Source organism: Priapulus caudatus, unplaced genomic scaffold (assembly GCF_000485595.1).
Source record: "Priapulus caudatus unplaced genomic scaffold, Priapulus_caudatus-5.0.1 Scaffold50, whole genome shotgun sequence".
Taxonomy (NCBI): Eukaryota; Metazoa; Priapulida; class Priapulimorpha; order Priapulimorphida; family Priapulidae; genus Priapulus; species Priapulus caudatus.
In genome coordinates, this window is record NW_014577111.1 from 138,173 (window position 1) to 158,797 (window position 20,625).

The 20,625-nt window shown below is 42.9% G+C and overlaps 1 protein-coding gene across 1 annotated transcript in view; it reads right to left on the reverse strand.

Moving 5' to 3' along the window:
- Positions 1 to 20,625, reverse strand: part of LOC106820861 (cAMP-specific 3',5'-cyclic phosphodiesterase, isoforms N/G-like) — a 101,523-nt gene that overhangs the window by 73,254 nt on the left and 7,644 nt on the right. The window contains exons 2-3 of the mRNA XM_014825454.1: positions 14,374 to 14,493; positions 1,511 to 1,693 (exon numbers count right to left, since the gene is read on the reverse strand). Of these exons, the coding sequence (XP_014680940.1) occupies positions 1,511 to 1,693; positions 14,374 to 14,493 (303 nt within the window). The remainder of the gene's footprint in view (positions 1 to 1,510; positions 1,694 to 14,373; positions 14,494 to 20,625) is intronic.

Here is a 20,625-nt window from a genome sequence, read left to right on the forward strand (position 1 = left end):
TGTATGTACGTGGTAATGTATGTATGTACGTGGTATTGTATGTATGTACGTGGTAATGTATGTACGTGGTAATGTATGTATGTACTTGGAATTGTATGTATGTACGTGGTAATGTATGTATGTACGTGGTATTGTATGTATGCACGTGGTAATGTATGTAATGGTAATGTATTTAATGTAATGTATGTATGGACTAGGTAATGTATGTGTCTTGGGTATAACTAATTATGACGGGTGAACCACCGATGTCCGCAGGCATCATAGCTAGATCTAAAACACAAGATCCTACCATCTATAATGTCGACAATTAAAAGTAATCGATGATGAAGTAAGTACAGTAGTATCTATCTATGTACATATAGATAATTTCAAGAGTGCATAATAGAGATCTATAGATATGCACTCTTGATAATTTTAACCTGTAACAAATACGCCTTATCGCGGGGAATTTTGCGTTTTTCAGGGGCTGTATTGATTTTTCCCGTCGTTATTATTAGAGAAGATGTAGGTAATAGATTGTGTCTCGCTCGTGAAAAGCGAGTTGCTGTATAGACGCGTGACAAAGCTCTGCTTTGACAAAGCCGATCGAAAAAGAAGCCACTTCTATATTATCACACTGATACTTTCATCTGCAAACTATTGTTTGCATGTGTTTAATCTTATTTGACGTACCGCTAGTTGCAGGAACACGGTATGGGAACCATTCCATTCATATTTTTGATTCAAGTTGAAGTGAATTCTATACAATTAATAACCAGCGGATTAAAGAACATTATAAGAAATATTAGAAAGAAATTTCTCATTTCCTTCTTCCTTCATTTCTATTGACAGGATTATATTACTTATTAGTAAGCTTAGGAAAAGAAACCGAAAGAACAGGCAAATTTGTGTAGCGGTGCGCAATTTTTATCTGACACGTAGTGCCATCTGTTGGGTGAATCCGCAGTAAGATAATGTATGCAGGACTAAGGCAATTTTCGTTTTTTTCCACTGTAGGTGGCAGCACATGTATAGATCTGTAATTCCCACTGAGATAACATAATATCAGGAGTAAGATAATATAGGAGCCTATATTATCTTACTCTTGATAATATGACATAAAAAGATAAGCATGGTTTCATAGTTGCATCCTTTAGCTTCATGTTTTAGACTTAACAAAATTGAGCGGTGACTTAATTTTATTTAGCAGTGATCACCTGTGTTTCAAATTGTCTTCTTGCTCGCAGATAACGATATAATGACTATATATATATAGGCTAGGCTCCAACATGTCTACGTATACTCAGTGCGCCAGTGTTCCTAGTGCTGACGATACATATCTACACATAAGTATAATAAGTATATATACAACCTGATAAGTGTGTGACTGACTGGTAATATCAGGGTGAAAATAACATATGTGCGTGCATTGTTTTATTTTATCGTGACTGCAGTAAGAGATCTAGAAGAACATCAGGGTGAAGGCCGTCGTAAAAACGTAATTATAAGACATGAAGTTAGCTTTACTTACGATTCGCTGGTGAGGGAAGAATTGCGTGAATTCGACTTTGGCGACAGATCGAAATCGCTGTCCGACCGGTAGAGGAAGGATTCCCGACGCGTCGGTGGGAAGTTAGACAGAACCAATCCGGACCCGGGGCTGGATCCATCCAGGGGACTCCTGCCTGGCGATGCGCCATTCTCAACGTCAAAACTGAAACAGCAGGTTAGTGCAAAGTTATTAAATGTGAACAGATGCCAAATAATTATCATCAACTTATTAAACATGAACAGGCATTAAGTATGATCTGGTATCAAATCATTATCATCACGCAAATCACATTATAGATAGCAACTGTTTATAATTATACAATGAACACATTCGGACTAAATTGAACTAATCGAATGCAAATAATGGTACACGCAACATAAACTCTCAAAAGGTTTGAGAGAGATCAAGAGTCAAACGAATATAGTTTTCACGTGAATCACTGCTTCCACAGTAAATATCAATACCGACCGGTAGATGGCATGCACATAGTATCATAGTATTACACTCATCGTAACCTGAGAATGATTGTACACACTGATTGTACTCCGCTGTACGATCACGTTATAAACAGCCTGCCGCTATTCTAATTATGATTTTTGTTTTGCTAAAACCCTTAAGCGCCAAATCAAGCCAATCTTTTCAAACTTTGCAGTGCGTTCTCCGCATTCAATCAGCTTGCGATCAGAGCCACGACTGAATCACAATTCTGCACGTCAAATCTGAGTCAGACGTCATGCAGCGAGATTAATTGCAGTTGCCTACGTCTAAGAACTTTTGGGAACAATCAAGTGAACACTGACTGTTTATTGGTTAATAAAATCACTCGTTTATTTTTTATTAAAATCACCTTCACTTCACGAGAAGAAGTCGTGAACACCAATTACACGTTTTCCGCATATTAAAGCGACGTGCCAAGAATGTAAAATGCGCGATATAACGGCGTATGATTAAATTGCAACGCGAATGAAACGGACACATGTAGGACGGATGTATTTTCGTTTACGTGACGTTTATGGAACATAAATATCATCTTGATAAGGAAACATCGATTCACCACACGCTGCGCTCAGTCAGGGACTTTAGAATCGTACTAGATAGAGTTACCGAGACCTTTCCTTGACCGGATTTTATTATCCACACGATATATCAAACGTAACATCGACGAAAGTAAACGCAACAGTTGCCGCCTTGCCGCACTCATTCGTCTTGCTTTGCTTACACGCCCCTCTCTTTGTTGTTTGCATATAGACATTCATATATCAAAAAGAAAGCGCTTGCAACGCACGCGCCGTGGGCGCTCTGTTGTTATACTGCCTTATCGAATAACCTCCAACAAACGCGGGCATACATTATCAGGAGCGGATCCAGGGCTGAAGCTAGACAGTATTTTTCAAGATTTTAGGGGCACATCCCCCAAAAAGGGCACACCACCCCCCCAGTGGGCGCCGTAAGGCGCGGACGCACATGGCGGGGGGTCTGGGGGACCTCCCCGAGGAAATTTCAAATTTTCAAGGGTCCCTGGGCACAAAATTTGAGCACACATTTCAAGCAAGTCATAGTCAAGCAGCAATAGCTAAAAACCATATGGAATTTTATTTCTGCTTCATTTTGTCTGCGCTTGCATACCAGCAATTAATGCAGAATGATTCAAGCACTCCCCTTCTTTTTCAGATATGAAAGCTAGTTTTGTTACCATGTAAAATTTTGATTCTCTTCAAGGAATCAGAAGAAAAAGAAAACAAATAAAGAATATAGCCAAATTCCATCAATTTGTTTCTGTATATTTTAGCGCAAAATTTCGAAGGGCACTTTGAAATCTAGACCGTATTTCCCAATACGGCAAATACGGTCTGAATCCGCCCCTGATTATAGCGCTGCAGTGCTTTCCTTAGCGGTAGAGGGAGAGAGTGTGGGATAGAGGATTGTGACTGTGATATATATTCACCCTAGCTCCCACATCCATGCATGGTTGATGCATGCAGGCGCGGGGATAGGGAAGGGTTGGAAGGGGAGCGAGAGGAGAGGGTAGACATTATCGGTAACCATGAACAAGAGCCGCAGAGCGACTGGGCTCATCTGAGGTCTGCTTCTACGGTTATAAACGTGACATTTAAGTCATGCGTAGTGACACCTTTGTTAGGCGCAGATATGCAGATACGCAGTTGCGTACACATCATTTCAGCAAACATTTATTGCAGAGAGAGAGAGAGCGAGAGAGAGGAAGAGAGAGAGAGGGGGGTGAAAGAGAAAACGAGAGAGAGAGAGAGAGAGAGAGAGTGCGGGCGAGAGGAGAGAGATGGAGAGAGTCAGTCAGACTAAATTGTTTATAAACAAATAACACCCACGCGGCGCGCTACTGTATCAGTTACGTTATCGATTGAAATGTACATTCCGATTTCGCCGCGCGGCGTCCAAACTTTCGACGAAGATGGCCGGCAGAGATAAGGCAGACGCACGTATAATGTACAGATTTCTTCAATCTCGTGGAGGATCAACACATTTCGACTGACAGTCAACCATCGGGCTCTGCAGCGTCCACAAGCCAGCATGCTCCACCATATCCCGACATTGCACACTACTGTAACGTCGACGGAGATAGCCATGCCAAGGACAGTACAAAACTGGCAAGTTTTCATTGGTAGGTTTGACGATTCATTTATGCAATTACTTATCTCAAGATTGGTTAAACTGAAGTTAAGAAAGTAATTATTTCTGCACTTTTGAGCGCAATATACATTTGACCTATCCTGCCGGGACATTCTTCTCACTCTGTTCCGATAGATGGCGTGCATACTGACTAGGTGCAGGGATTAGATAATCCGAACTAGTTGCTATCTCCGTTTAGCCCATGCTGTGATAGGCGTGTACAGTAGTACGCTCGCCTAACCTGTATGATACAGGCGGTTCCGGTTTCACTTCACTACACTAACCGCCTGTACCCCTCAATGCTTCTTCAGCCCGCTTTGCGAACGAAGAAATCATCGCGCCCAATCAGAGAGCTGTAACAGGCCGATCAGCCAATCAGCGAGCAGGCTTTTGCCTGACGTCATTTCTCAAGTTATTCAAGTTGAATTTATAACTGCAATTAGTGCACGCTTCTGCCAAAGCCATTAACTAGATTGTTTCCATTCATCAGGTATTCGCCTGGTACGAAGTTTTGCCGTATTTACTTCTGTACGCTCGATTGCTCGCCGCTAATCAGATTCCCCGCCATAACAACCGGTTGATCAATAACGAGGCTTGCGAACCGCCAGGGTTGAGCTCGCGTACAGGTGGTTATATAGTGTAGCGAAGTGGAACATAAAGCGTGTATCATACAGGTTCATGCTCGCCCGAAACTGGACGCTCCTAAGTGCGCATGCGCGCATGCTCTCTTGTTTTTCTCTTGTTTTTTTTTGTTTGAATTTTGTTTTGCAGGGTCGTAGGAAATAGTAGCCATGCTCTTTTGTTTTCTTTTTGTTTTGCCTTGTAACCTGACACACATAACACAGTCTTACTAACTTACTACATTGCAAATTGTTTCAATCAAATGTTTCCATGAGTGACCGGGTTGGCCGCCATGATTGTTTATTGCGACCGTTTTCGATGGTTGAGGTTATATCACACCCCTCACAGCAGGTCCTATCCCAGAAACCCCCGCAGCCTACGCCCTACTCCCTAACCCTAACCCTAACCCTAACCCTAACCCTAATTAAATTTAATTAACACTAATAAATGTAATTAAATTTTAAAAAAACCACCTTCAGACGTAAGGTTCGCCGCCTTACCAGCTCGGCTATTCATCGATATTGTAATTATACATTATGGATGTGCCATGCATACATGGATGTGCGTGCATGTGATTGGTCGGTGCGGTGGTTTCTGGGATAGGCTGCTGTGAGGGGTGTGATCAAACTGCATGCAGTGCCCCTTCGCTCACTCAGGATACCACTGCCACAATGCTAGCACTATTTTTAAAGTGAGCGGAGCTCGGCGGAAATCGTAAACAGAATGGAATACAATCGAATGGAGATTCGTAAACAGCGTATGATTTGAACAAGGTAAATGGGCGCACAATCCGCGTACTATTTCGTATCACTATTTTATCAATTATTTTATGAAATAACGGTCGGATTTTTAATATCTTTGCAACTTTTATTAGTCCAAATCTTATTACATAGAATACGAGTAACGTGCCTGCTGTAAAACTTGTAGTTAAAAAGGCGTTACAAATTGTAACCGAAATCTAATTTTGGCAGTGGTAGATTTAGCCCATGAGCGAGAGCGCCATCTGTCGTGGAGTTTGGGGTGTGATATTACCATAGATATCATATAACAACCTGTATCATAATCATATGATCGTATAACACATAATCACATATATCATATATCATAATCATTATATAATCATATAATATTAATAATGATATCATATAATCATATAATATATGATAATGATATCATTATCATATATAATCACATATAACACATAATAACATATAATCACATAATCACATAATCACATAATCGTATTATAATCATTATGTTATCATTATGTTGATCATAGATCATACGCATAGATCATAGATGTTGTTATATGATATCAATGGATATTACCAAGAGTAGATAATAACACATTATTATGTGTTATTATCTACTCTTGATATTACCCTAACCGTTTTCGATGGGAGAGATGCGCAGATGACTACTGCGCATGCTGCGCATGCGCCCTTGCAAAACAAGAGGCGCCTGCGCGCATGCGCACTTAGGAGCGTCCAGTTTCGGGCGAGCGTCCAAATACTACGGTACAGGCTATCAGAATAATGATACTGTTGATTTATATGCTCTGCTATCAGCCACCCACCTGCGAGGTAGGCATATTTATAGTTGGCCTTAATCAAAAACAGACGTTTGCGTAAGTGCTATTGACATTGTATTCCTAACGTATAGAATCTCCAGAGAATGAAGTTCATATATGATTTAAGGCGCGTAAACGTTGTTCAAGTAAGTTTTGCATGCAGAATTTCACTGTGAAATTTAAGTCTTCCACGATCACACAATTACTATCAAACACAGTTCAGTCCTTTGTTAACAGTCAACAAATCCATGTTTAACCCTCCTCTTGAGGGTCAAAAGGTTATCAGACACTTACTCTTCGCACGTCAGTGGAAAGCACATTTCATGGTTCTTTCAATAAAGTGATAAAAATGGTAGGTCAGCTCTGAAACAAAAAAGTTTTTCACTCTGTCCATTAGGCCATGTCCTCAGAAAATGCCTGATATCTGACCTTTCCCTCACTGCCCTTTAACCTGTGACCTCAAATTTCGCACTGGTGATGGGTTTCCTGCCCTTCACACTATACACCGAATATTAAGAGCAAGGTATTTATATGGTCAAGCCGTTTAGATTTGTGCCGCAATTCCGTATTTCCTCCTATACCTTAAGTTAAGGGGGAAATATTCCCCCTCCGTTGACACATCTTGACTGTTGACCCTTGACCCCTCAAATTGGTCATCCCGAGTCCTTTTCACGATCCCCCCCCCGACGTCCCGAATATCGTAACCGTACGTCGAGCGGTTAAGATTTGTGCCCAACTGTTGATGAACGGACGCACGGACGCACGGACGCCCGGACGCACGCTCATGCGATTCTACAAGCTGCATCTGACTTCGACAGATGAGCTAAAAATGCATACTAGGCTCATTGATTATGCAATGTTGACGAATGCTAGAGTAACTGGCACCTTGTGTAGTTAATAAGTACATAACCTTATAGCCAAACGCGTATTAGTTTGTCCAATATCACTGCTGGTTACACTACAAACAAGACTTGAAATCGGTTGTTGATATGTATCAACGTATCATTTACATGCCGTAAATGTCATCCAGGAGTCAAGCGATGACGTAAACATTTGTGCGGCCCGTATGTTTTGGACGCCAGATGAAATGGAGGTGTCAGCGGTGTAACCACGGCCATGGACTAAACATGAAAATGGAGTAAAACACACGTACTAATCACGGACGCACGTGGACAGCCCTGACAAAAAGTTATTTATCACGAGCGTACATGTTTACGAAATCACTGATGATAGCATTGCGTACGGCCGAGCATGCGTGCGAAAATGTCCTGTGCACTATAAATCTGTATCACACCCGCTTCGCCGGCAGCGGTTTGAAACTGTAAACAACTGATTTTTGGACTGCGAATTTTAATTAGACATTTCTTAGTAACCAGCAGTGATGTTGGCCAAACTAATACGCGTTTGGATGTAAAGTTATGTACTTATTAACTACACAAGGTGCCAGTTACTCTAGCATTCGTCAACATTGCATAATCAATGGACCTAGTATGCCTTTAAGCCGATACGATGCTTACGTCACGCCTTTGCCGTTATACGTCACGCCATTCACATCTCTGTGCAGGTGGTCGCCACGCAGCACTTGCCGACACAGATTGCAATGTATACAGAAATAACGTGCACGTATAATGTCAAGAGTACATAATAGAGACGCGATGGGACGCGATGACATAATCGAGACGAGATCACTATTATGTACTCTTGATAATGTGTATAATATCGTTTATAAATAGCAGGCATATGTAGACGCGAGCATACGTAGGCAGCAATTAACCATAGAAATACTATAGATAGACTAGGATCTAGGAACTATAGGACTAGATAGATAGGTTATCTATATTATTTCTATGGCAGCAACAATAGCCATGCAGCGACAACGATTTGTCACTGGCTATATATAGCACACACGCACGCACGCACATACATACGTACACACTCGCGCACGCACGCACGCAAGCACGAACGCACTGTTTACGCTACTCTTTGTCAGTATCAGATAGATAGATAGATAGATGGGAAGGGGGAGAGAAATAGATAGATAGATAGATAGATAGATAGATAGAGATAGATAGATGGAGAGAGTGAAAGACAGAGATAGATAGATAGGTAGATATAGATAGATAGAGAGAGAGAGAGAGCGAGAGAGAGAGAGAGAGATAGAGAGAGAGATGAGAAGAGAGAGTGAGAGGAGCATGACCAGCTGAGACGAGAGAGATAGAATAGCATAAGTAGAATATAGAGTAGATAGAATAACTGAAGAGACGAGGAGAAGAAGAGAAGAGAGGAGAGAGAGAAGAGAGAGCGAGAGAAAGAGAGAAAGACGAAGGAGAGAGAGAGAGAGGGCGAGAGCGACAGCGAGAGAGAGAGAGAGAGAGAGAGAGAGAGAGAGAGAGAGAGAGCTAACACGAAATTGTTTTTTAATTGACTCACGGTTGATATTATCAGAAGTAGATAATAGGTACCCCCCCCCCTATCCCCTATATCCCCTATAGGATAGGTAGGATTCCCTATTATCTACTTCTGATATTATTTTAGCACCTGAACGTGTCGCTGGATGCAGCGCGCTATTGCGTGACTCGCATCGCATATGCGGTATGCTTAGGCGTGACGTGGAGATGACTTAATTGGCGCGGATGGGCCGTCTCCTGATCTGATTTAGCTTGATCGGTCGCAGTTTGCGTCGTCTGGGTACCTGAGCAGCTATTGCATTACGAGTAATCTGTATACACGGCGATGTGTGCCGACCGCCCGCTATACATTCCAACAAGCCTCGTGTGCCCTAGAGGCACATAGTGGTCACGATTGGAATTAATACGGGCGTGATACGACGCGCTGCAAATTACGAATGCTTGTGTCGCACGAGGCGGCGAGCGTCTGTCGTTGCCGTGGCGACGCGAGCGGCAGACGGGACACGCGACTACCCGACCGGCATTCATAGCGCGATGGGATTAACGAGCGTGGCTAATTCTACGATGATAGTCGGGTCAGCGCGTCTCGTCTTCATTCTCGCGTACTTTCATACACGCGCACCGACGCACAGGCAACAAACATATGAATAGCTAGCATAGCGTCCCGGTTGTTTACTCATGCTGCGATGCAAAACAGCGACAGTGCGAAAAAAGTGACTGTACAGCGCTGTATGGAATCTGCTGCGAAAGCGGCGCATCCGATACCCCAGTGCGCGCGCGTTTCTAGAATATTCCGATGACAGACAGACGCGCCACTTCGCAAATCACCGTTAATAGAATCACGGGTTTCGCCCCGAAGCGTCCTAAGAGCTTTTCCCGCCTTCTGGCTCGCGGCATATCAAAGGTGAGCGGGCGTGCGCGGGCGGCGAAATTTTTTTTCCCACGAGAGTTCCGGACCCACCACAGATAGTGTTTTGTAATATATGGTGCGTATATAAGACGGACCTGGTTGTATTATAGTTAGTGTTAGGGTTAGGGTTAGGGTTAGGTTGTATAAATTTTGCATTGTTGCTTCGAGGTAGTCGAGTGAATGGAGTGCGCTGATTGGCTGGGGTCCGGAACTCTCGTTGGAAAAAACATTTCGCGCGCGGGCGCGTGTGAACACACACGGGAGTGCGAGCGTTACGTAACATGCCGTGCTGAGATGTAGCGCATGTCTGTCTGGCCCTGCAGAGCGTTCTACCTTATGTAACGAGAATGCATGGCAAGCAGACATGTGACGGTGTAAACAGGAATGACGATATAAAGTCAAACTTGTGTTGTAACCGGAATCATCTTTAATATCTCATACAGTGTAGACACATCGCACAGAGAGACAAAGAACGCGCACACGCACATACGCGCGTGTGCCTCCTTCCGCGACCAGAACCAGAATCCTTCCTCCTCCTCTTACATCTCTCCTCTATATATTCCCCCCAAAACTCCTCCAAACATCTTGCACGTTCTCATTCATGTACCCGTTCTTTCAGACCGCGTCCTACCCCCATTTCACAATGACCCTAGAAACTGCCTAACCTAAAACCCGCTTATCCAACTCCCTGTAACATCAATGTAGCCGCCCAATATGCGCGACGCTGCGTCTACACAGACTAACTGGTCACCAAACAACCCTAGTCTAGCCTCCTGACTAATTCATGTAACACGTGCAAAACACATGTTACATTATCTCCCTTTTCCCCAAAACGATGACTACCCTGTCATCGATTCAGCGTCCTCGCTGATCTACACTTCAACCTAAACCTAAACAATTCCAAAAAAATTACTACCCTAATATCTTCCTAACTCAACCCAACGAGAGAAACGTCTTTCTGTCCGATTAAACAACCCACAATCAATACACAAACATAACAACAATCAAAATACAATAAGAAAACACATATGAAGCGTAGAAAACAAGTAACGATAAAGTTCGATCACAATACAAGTCAGAATCTCCACACATTTGGCAGTAAACATTTTGATATCGCTGCAATTACTCTCACTCTTGCGTCTTTTTTATGCTGTAACCATCGTGGCGTATGCGTGTACCGACACGCATTACCGAAACCACGTTTCCAACCATGTGCCCCATTATAGCAGGAGTCTGATTATATCCTCATAATCCCATTAACGCACACAGGGGCATTAATAAACACAGCACTGATGTGGTACTTTGTCACTTCCACACATCATACAGCCAACAAAAATCATCATATATCATCCATCATACATCATACATCATACATCATACATCATACATCATACATCATACATCATATACAGCCAACAAAAATACGCAAAACTGATTTCATATTTTCGATGAAATGTTTTTGGCCTATAATCAAACTCTAATTGAAGAATGTGTTTTAGCGGGCTGACAATATAGTGTAAACGTACCGTTACGACAACTTTAAAAAAAACGTACATACAAACAACCATAAACCTACATACATACATACATGCATACATACAATGTCAGGTAAGTTTCTGAAACAACTGTATCGGCCTTCATTATTATAAATATTGTTCCGCTCCTCAAGTAGTCAATAAGCATCTCAATAACATAACCTGCACCTTTTGGATAAGGGATAAGACACATGGTGCATGTGTATACAGGCAAAGTGCTTGAGTATTTCACTATCACCTTGTATATTATACGCTGTGGTTTAAAACTTTCGTTTTTAACTTTACTTACGACTATATGCCGACACAGTTTGTTTCACTCACCCATTTTAAGTATTTCCGTCTCGTTCATCTCTTGCGTTCTTGTTCCGTTCGTGTGACTGCATCCTTCTCTTCCTTCGTCGGAATCTATTCTTCCTTTCTCGTCCTTCTCCTCTCCGTTGACAAGCCTTGGCGACGCGGCGGCAGCAACGGTCCTCCTTCTCCACGATCTCCAGCCGATCCTCGTCGCCATCGTCATTGTCGTCGGCGCTAGCGCAGTCTGGCTCCCATCTCATCATCATAACTCGCTCTTTCCGTCCCTTTCTCCCACTCTCGCTCTCCGTCATTCTTCCTCTGTTTCGTTGCTGGCCCGTAGATCGATATAGTGTTTCGGCTATACTCTCTCCTATCTCGTCATCGGAACTCGCTCTTTCCGTCCTTCTCTCCCTCTCTCGCTCTCCGTCATTCTTCCTCTGTTTCGTTACTGGCCCGTAGATCGATATAATAAAGTAACTTTCGTTGTGTTCGCAAAGGGATACCCAGGTTTTGGACTGTCACGGCAACCAAAATGTAAACAGGGATGAGCGTTCATGTAGAAATGATGAAGTAGATCCATTTCCAGAACTTGTGTGGTAAACTGTATAACCTTTAATATCTTACACACATCACATCTCCTTACACACAGACAAAGACCCGCGCACACGCGCGGTTGCGCGTGTGCCTCCTTCCGCGACCAGAACCAGAATCCTTCCTCCTCCTCTTACATCTCTCCTCTATATATTCCCCCCAAAACTCCTCCAAACATCTTGCACGTTCTCATTCATGTACCCGTTCTCCCAGACCGCATCCTACCCCCATTTCACAATTACCCTAGAAACTGCCTAACCTAAAACCCGCTTATCCAACTCCCTGTAACATCAATGTAGCCGCCCAATATGCGCGACGCTGCGTCTACACAGACTAACTGGTCACCAAACAACCCTAGTCTAGCCTCCTGACTAATTCATGTAACACGTGCAAAACACATGTTACAACAGTAAGACATGATAATAAGACATGACAATAAGACATGACAACAAGACATTACAATTCGACATGATAATAAGACATTACAACAAGACATTACAATTCGACATGATAATAAGACATTACAACAAGACATTATAATTCGATATGATAATAAGACATTACAACAAGACATTACAATTCGACATGATAATAAGACATTACAACAAGACATTACAATTCGACATGATAATAAGACATTATAACAAGACATTACAATTCGACATGATAATAAGACATTACAACAAGACATTACGATTCGACATGATAATATGACATTACAACAAGAAATTACAATTCGACATGATAATAAGACATTACAACAATACATTACAATTCGACATGATAATAAGAAATTACAACAAGAAATTACAATTCGACATGATAAGAAGACATTACAACAAGACATTACAATTCGACATGATAATAAGACATTACAACAAGACATTACAATTCGACATGATAATAAGACATTACAACAAAACATTACAATTCGACATGATAATAAGACATTACAACAAGACATTACAATTCGACATGATAATAAGACATTACAACAATACATTACAATTCGACATGATAATAAGAAATTACAACAAGAAATTACAATTCGACATGATAATAAGACATTACAACATGACATTACAATTCGACATGATAATAAGACATTACAACATGACATTACAATTCGACATGATAATAAGACATTACAACATGACATTACAATTCGACATGATAATAAGACATTACAACATGACATTACAGTTCGATATGATCAAGAGTGCATAATAGATTATCTATTATGCACTCTTGATATGATAAGAAGACATTACAACAAGACATTACAATTCGACATGATAATAAGACATTACAACAAGACATTACAATTCGACATGATAATAAGACATTACAACAAGACATTACAATTCGACATGATAATAAGACATTACAACATGACATTACAATACTATAATTCGTCGTGATAATTAATCGACATGGCAATAAGACAACTCACACGACGTGGTATTATTCCCTAACGCGTGTATTCTCCCGGTGCTATACACGCGGATGGTTATAGCCCATTAATTAGTACTTCCCATTAGCGACTAATCAAAATAAATACTGACATCTCCATTCATACCAGGCTCGTCGTTATATATACATGACGATTTGACGCCCGCTCACTCTCGGCAGCAACACCGACACTGCACATGCTATAGTCCGCATCACCCTCATGTGAATGAAATCGACCAGCGCTCCTGTATATCGCGCGCGGGGGACATGAAAAACAAGTAAATCTCGCACTAGCACGTGTGTAACGGTGTAGTGCTGTAAACAACATAGACAAGATGAAGTATCACATCGTGTCACTGTGTATAATCACATTCTTATCACATCGTCACCGTGTCACGAGATATGAATATATACGTGATGCTGAGGAAGAGAGATAGAGAGAGCGAAAGAGAGAGAGAGAGAGAGAGAGAGAGAGAGAGAGAGAGAGAGAGAGAGAGAGAGAGAGAGAGAGAGAGAGAGTGAGAGAGGACGAGGACAGAAGAAGAAGAAGGAGGAGGAGCAGGAGGCGGAAGAGTAGGAGGCGGAGGAGGAGGGGAGGAAGAGTAGGAGCAGCAGCAACAACAAAGAGGAAGAAGAGGAAGAGGGAGGTGAAGAAGAAGAAGAAGACGAAGAAGAAGAAAAAGAAGAAAACGAAGAAGACGAAGAAAAAGTAGTAGCAGGAGCAAGAGAAGGAGTAGGAGGTAGGCGGGTATGTATGTATGTAGACAGGTGGGTAGGTATGTAGATAGGTAGGTATATAAAGTAGGCAGATATACCTGTAGTCTGTCTTCCTCAGTGAGGGCAGGCGCTGCAATCCCAGCCTACGATGACGCCGCTGCCACAGCGTACGTACCGCGTTGTCACCCAGAGCAGGTTGGTTCGGTGACGGTGACTCCCTGACCGCAGGCAACCACAGGCAACCATAAGCAACCGCAAGCAACCACAGGCAATATTACTACACTCAGCTACACAAACTCTGGTAGCGAAGCGGCCAGTGGTGGAGATAGCGGCCCGTACTCCCCCACAGGCTAGGTCCCATTAGACTGGTTGGGATTTATGGGATTTGCTATCTGTTATGTTGAAGAAATTAAAAACTTCGAAATTAGGGGGGGGGGACGTTGTCAAACGTTATTAGTCTTAAAATTAGTGTTAACATTAGCTTATTCTAGTAAACCGGACCTCCACACAATGCGTATGAGAAACTCCGTAACTTCACCGCGTTTCTACCAACGGTCTATTAGAAAAAGTTTATGTTAAGACTAATTACGTTTCTGACAACGGTACCACTGGACTCGCTTGGGGGGGGGCTTAATTTCCAAAACTGGCAACGCACGCGTATCGAATCGATTACGTCATCGATCATTGATTATCATATCATATTATTTGAATTACGATTTATATCATATGAAGCAGGTAGCCTTGTACATAGGTAAGCCGTCGGTGAATGAGACGTGATGTACGTGAGAGTTGACAATCATGAAAATTATAAATCTGTTGTGAATTTGTTATTGTTTTGCAGACAATCGTTACGTTTTAGTCGATTATCAGAGCTATTTCTGGGAGCGATTTCATGGTGGTTAGTTATTGACTATTGATGATTGATTATTGATTATTACTTATGAAGATATATACAGTTACTTGTGAAGGAACATCCATGTATCATGTGTTGAATAGAAAAATCAGGTCATGCACTCTTCTATACCAGACCGACAAAAAGACAACTCTCAACTGAATGTTCACTGCTGCCGCTGTCGCCACCGCTGCTGCTACTGCTGCTGCTGCTGCTGCTGCTGCTGTTGTTGTTGTTGTTGTTGTTGTTGTTGTTGTTGTTGTTGTTGTTGTTACCGCTGCGGCGGCTGCTGCTGCTGCAACAATTTTTTTTTACTGTTAACGCAGCTGTTATTGATGTTACTGATACTGCCATCGGCGCAACTTTAAATGCCCTCCCACATAGCGCTCATTCCCGTACAATACTGTATGTTGTACTCTCTCTCTCTCTCACTATCTCTTTCTCTATCTAACGACCCTCTCTCTCTCTTTCTCTCTCTCTCCCTCGTTCTCCCCTCTCTCTATCTCTATCTCTATCTAACGACCCACTCCCCCCCTCTCTCTCTCTCTCCCCTGACTCTCGCTCTCTCTCGCTCTCTCTCTCTCTCTCTCTCTCTCTCTCCGCTCGTGAGTCAACGATTAATCATTAATCGTATAGCGGACATCTAACCTGCTGGTAATTACATTGTACATGACAACACACGGGCGGTGAGCAACAGGGTATGAAATAGCAAAATGCAGGCAAGAGCTTCAATCGAGGATTAATGCTGAACAGTGAACCCGCGACCTGCATTCATCAAATAACATCGATTCCCGCAAACATAGGCAGGCATCCTATTATTAACACGTTTCCTTGCTCACATAGCTTGACTCTACGTTGACTGCACACATTTCCTTATTTCATTAAAAAGTCAGGAAATAGAAGTTAATCCTTTCTCCAGCGCGTGAAAGGGTCACGCCCGTCAACTATTCTATACGTCTCAATATGAAGTGCATTTAGCTTAGCGTAATTGAAACTCAATAGGTTAACTGCGAAAGTAAAACGCTGGTCACGTGGGCTCGTGCCATTAGAGAAAACCTAAAAACATTATTGATCAAAAACAGTACAAAAGGCATCTAGATTCCAAACGTTCTGCGATCATCCCCTAGCTGCTTGCTGTCGCGGACATCCAAGCCAGCAAATCTCTATATTTAGCCTCAATCCGACGAAAAACTCTCCCACCAAACCGGAAAAAAAAACGGGAAAGTTTTGATATTGATATCTCTGATGGCAGGCGATTTCTTAACATACACGAGTATGAACTCATTTCCGTGAATGAATCCGATTCCGCGAATGATGATGACGAAGTTGAAACCGTATCGTCTATCAACAACGGACCAGAGAGTAGATTTAATTAGGTATGGCGGAAGTTTGAACATCACATAAAACAAACCGGCGGGAAAATATGATTGTATTTTTGTTGTTTTTATCCTTATTCTTTTCTCTTTATCTTAGCCGATTTTTTTACACGACGTGCAAACGTATAAACGTTGAGCCACATGTCGCTTCACTTAAGTCATGTTAAATAATAAAGTTACTTATCAGTTCAGCGAGAAATCTTCAGAAAATATATACCAGAGTAAACTTGTGGATTAATTGTCATAGTTTTTGTGTGGACCGATTCGGTTACGAGTAGGCACAGGGCATTTAACATAACATAACATAATATAACATATAAACACACGGCGCGCCGATTCCATCGTTACATTTGTGTGAGTACTCCGTGTTAAGTAACGTAGCAAAACTAGATCTGCCACACTGCCTATATATATTGTATATAATATATATTGTATATACTATATATATATATATAATATGTATTGTTTCATTACAGACATGCACCGGCCTCTACAGCGAGAAAGGGCCCAGCGACATCTAACGGCGCTGCTATAATCACCATGGTAACCAGCCGGGTAAACAGCTTGTCTTCGGTACAGAAGCGTCCGCGCCACAAACACACGACGTACGGAATGTCATTCCACGCAAAAAAAATATCGGCCGTATCAGAAAGCGGCGGTACCTATCATAGATTATTACAAGGTTTTGTTGACACACAGAGTTTCACCTGATGAGAACACTACTGCCGCAAGATTAGAAATCATAGATATGCTGTCAGTGCTGTATACTTTGTAATTATCAGAGAACATCAAAGAATAAATAATATATATATATATATATATATATATCAGGGGTTAACATTAACAAATTTGACATATTTGTCATTATTAACCCCCTGATATATATATATATAGGAATGATTAATAGCATGGAATATCAAAGAATATATAGAAAGAGATAGATATATAGCGCTGACATCAGAGTATATCAGAGAATGTGTTGATACGGAAGTACGCTAGCAGGTGTAAGATAGTGAGCAGTACATCGTCGATATGCCGTGGCTTTGCCTCCCCCGCCACACGTAGACACGCAGAGAGAGAGAGAGAGACGTGCAAAGACTCGTTAGCACAATAATAGCAGAGTTGTGAATTAGTCCTATTCCTAAATCTTTAGGATCTGCTAATGAGATGGTGAACGTTCTCATAGCAGCGTCGCTGGTGAGCGTACGCCAGCGCCATCTACCGTCAATGCACTAAGCCGTCTGTTTCGTGTAATTTGAGCCGAGTATCGGGTTGGGTTTGAAATCTGTTGGCATAATTCTCGGTAACGAATGTATGAGTCTAAAAGCGGAATATCGGTTCGCGGATAATAAGCCCGTGGTAAATAGGTCGCTATTATCAGAAGTAGCTATTATCTACTTCTGCTATTATGAAACCGGGTTATGACCACGACGGGAAAATCACGACGACGACGCATGCGTAGACGCATGGAATTCTAGGTCTTGGATAGAAATTTGCCCTTGCTTCATCATAGGTCGCACAAGCCACTCGATATTCTGCATGGTGGCATGCTCGCAGAGGCACGAAAAACAATGCGTCTTACATTCCAACGAGAGCTTAGATTCATTATCATTCCTTACGTGAATAGATCCACTACCTTCCCCATGGCAGGGCCGTAGTTACTTTGAATGTACTATGTACGTTAGCGAACTGAAACTAGAGAGAGAGAGGAGGAAGGGGAGAGTGAGCGAGAGAGAGAGAGAGAAAAAAGAAAGAGAAAGAGAGAAAGTGTGAAAGAGAAAGAGAGAAAGAGAGAGAGAGACAGAGAGAGAGAGAGAGAGCAAGAGAGAGTGAGAGGGAGAAAAAGAGAGAGAGAAAGAGAAAAAGAGAGAGAGAGAGAAAGAGAGTGAGAGAGCGCGCGAGAGAGAGGGATAGAGAGCGAGGGAGCTAAGCGCACATCTGTGCTGTGCAGTCTTGTGGGACGTTTATCAGGGGTGCAACCCGTGGTTCGTGTTGCTACATACAGACGGGAGCATGGAGCAGAGCATACTGAATATTTGCAGCCCTACCACGCAGCCATTAGCTCAATGAGCGCAATGACCGCAAATCTTGCCTCGATGCATGCGTCGCAAATATGCACGCACGAGACGAGAATGCAAAAGGCGTTCTCTCTCTCTCTCTCTCTCTCTCTCTCTCTCTCTCTCTCTCTCTCTCTCTCTCTCTCTCTCTCTCTCTCTCTCTCTCTCTCTTATATATGCTCTCCCTCTTCTTTCCCTCTTACGCTCTCTCCCCGCTCTCTCTTTCTCTCGAACCCTCGTTCTACGCAGTTCCCCTCTCTTTACCGCGCTCTTTTCCTCGCTCACATGCGTGCTCTCTCTCAGCTCCTCTCTCTCGCTGTACCTCTCTCCTTGCCGAGCCTTCTCCCCTTCTCTCGCTCTCGCGCGCTGTCTCTCCCCTCCCCCTCTCGTTCTCGTGTTCTCTCTCTCCCTCCCCTCTCGCGCTCTCATCCATCCTACCCTAACCCTCTCGCACTCCTTCCCTCCCTCACTTCCCTCCCTCACTTCCCTCTGCTAGCGCTGCATCTCTCTCCCTCCGTTCCCTCCTCTAACTCTCTCTCTCTCCCGCCCTCCTTCACTTTCTCGTGCACTCTCTCTTCCCCCCTCCCGCGCTCTCTCTCAATCCTTCCCTTCCCTCTCGTGCGCGCTCTCTCTCCTCTCTCCCATACAGCGTGTAGCGCAGTTAGACTATACTAAGATATGTAAGCGAAAGATATGTGATCTGCACCGCGTAGCACGTTTCACTCTCAATGCATCCTCTGCATTCACTCGACACCAGAGGGTGCAACTAAAATATTCTCTCTGAGAACAGGAGCGAGACGCGCATCAGTATATGACAAACAAGCACGCACGCCGATAGGCATATACCGCGATGCGACCCCCTATCCTGCGAAACACCACCATCACGTGTCGTTACGTAACCATCGATATATGTCACAGCCCACAGGTCTATGGATTTTACTCGTGACTTATGGAGATTAACTCGGAACCTGTTAGAGGCGTGAATTAATACGCTAAACACGCGTGTTGGTCGGCGTGGAATGCGTCTATGCGAGATTGTCGGTATGTTGCAACGTCGTCAGCTATTAAAAATTTGTGCTGCGTGATGAGTGAACTCTGGCTAACATCTCTCGAACATCCGCTGCCGAATGCTCAGTCACGTAACGTCGTCCATGTAGGACGTATTTCGAGCAATAAAGATGTTTCCTATTGTCTGTATCCTGTTGCTTGTGTCTTGTTGCTCGTGTGTCGTGTTGCTTGTGTCTTGTTGCTCGTGTGTCGTGTTGCTTGTGTCTTGTTGCTCGTGTGTCGTGTTGCTTGTGTCGTGTTGCGTGTATCTTGTTGCTTGTATCTTGTTGCTTGTGTCTTGTTGCTTGTGTCTTGTTGCTTAATTGTGTCTTGTTGCTTGTGTCTTGTTGCTTAATTGTGTCTTGTTGTCTTATCTTGTTGCCTGTGTCTTGTTGCCTGTGTCGTGTTGCTCGTGTGTCTTGTTGCTTGTGTCTTGTGGCCTGTATCTTGTTGTCTGTATCTTGATGTCTGTATCTTGTTGGATTGTTGCCTGTATCTTGTTGCAGCAATTAAACCGTGACACGCGACATATAACAGTAATAGTCAATGAAATTGGCAGATATTTTTCGCAATTTCAAATGCAAACACTTCCATATTTGAAATCACTTTCAAGGTTACAGATTACAATAAGCAGTTTGGCTTTGTCCACTGCACATGTACAGGACACACTCGATCAATGGGGTTAGCCGCTAGCTTTTCCGCCAGGTGGCGCAGCGGGAGTTAGAGGTGTTACAACGATTGCGCAACGAACGAGTCAGTTGTAAAGATACAGGAATCATAGCGATATAACCAAATTAAAATGCCTTCGTACTGTTGTGTTCCTGGTTGTAAGTCGGCTAAAGCTGGTCATAAGTTTCCAGCGAACCCGAATCTGAACCATGCCTGCAACTACAAATGGAGGGGTTGCTGTGGAGAAAGTGAGAAAACCAACAAAAAAATGTGGCCGGAAAGCGATGAGGGCCAATATTAAAGAAGATG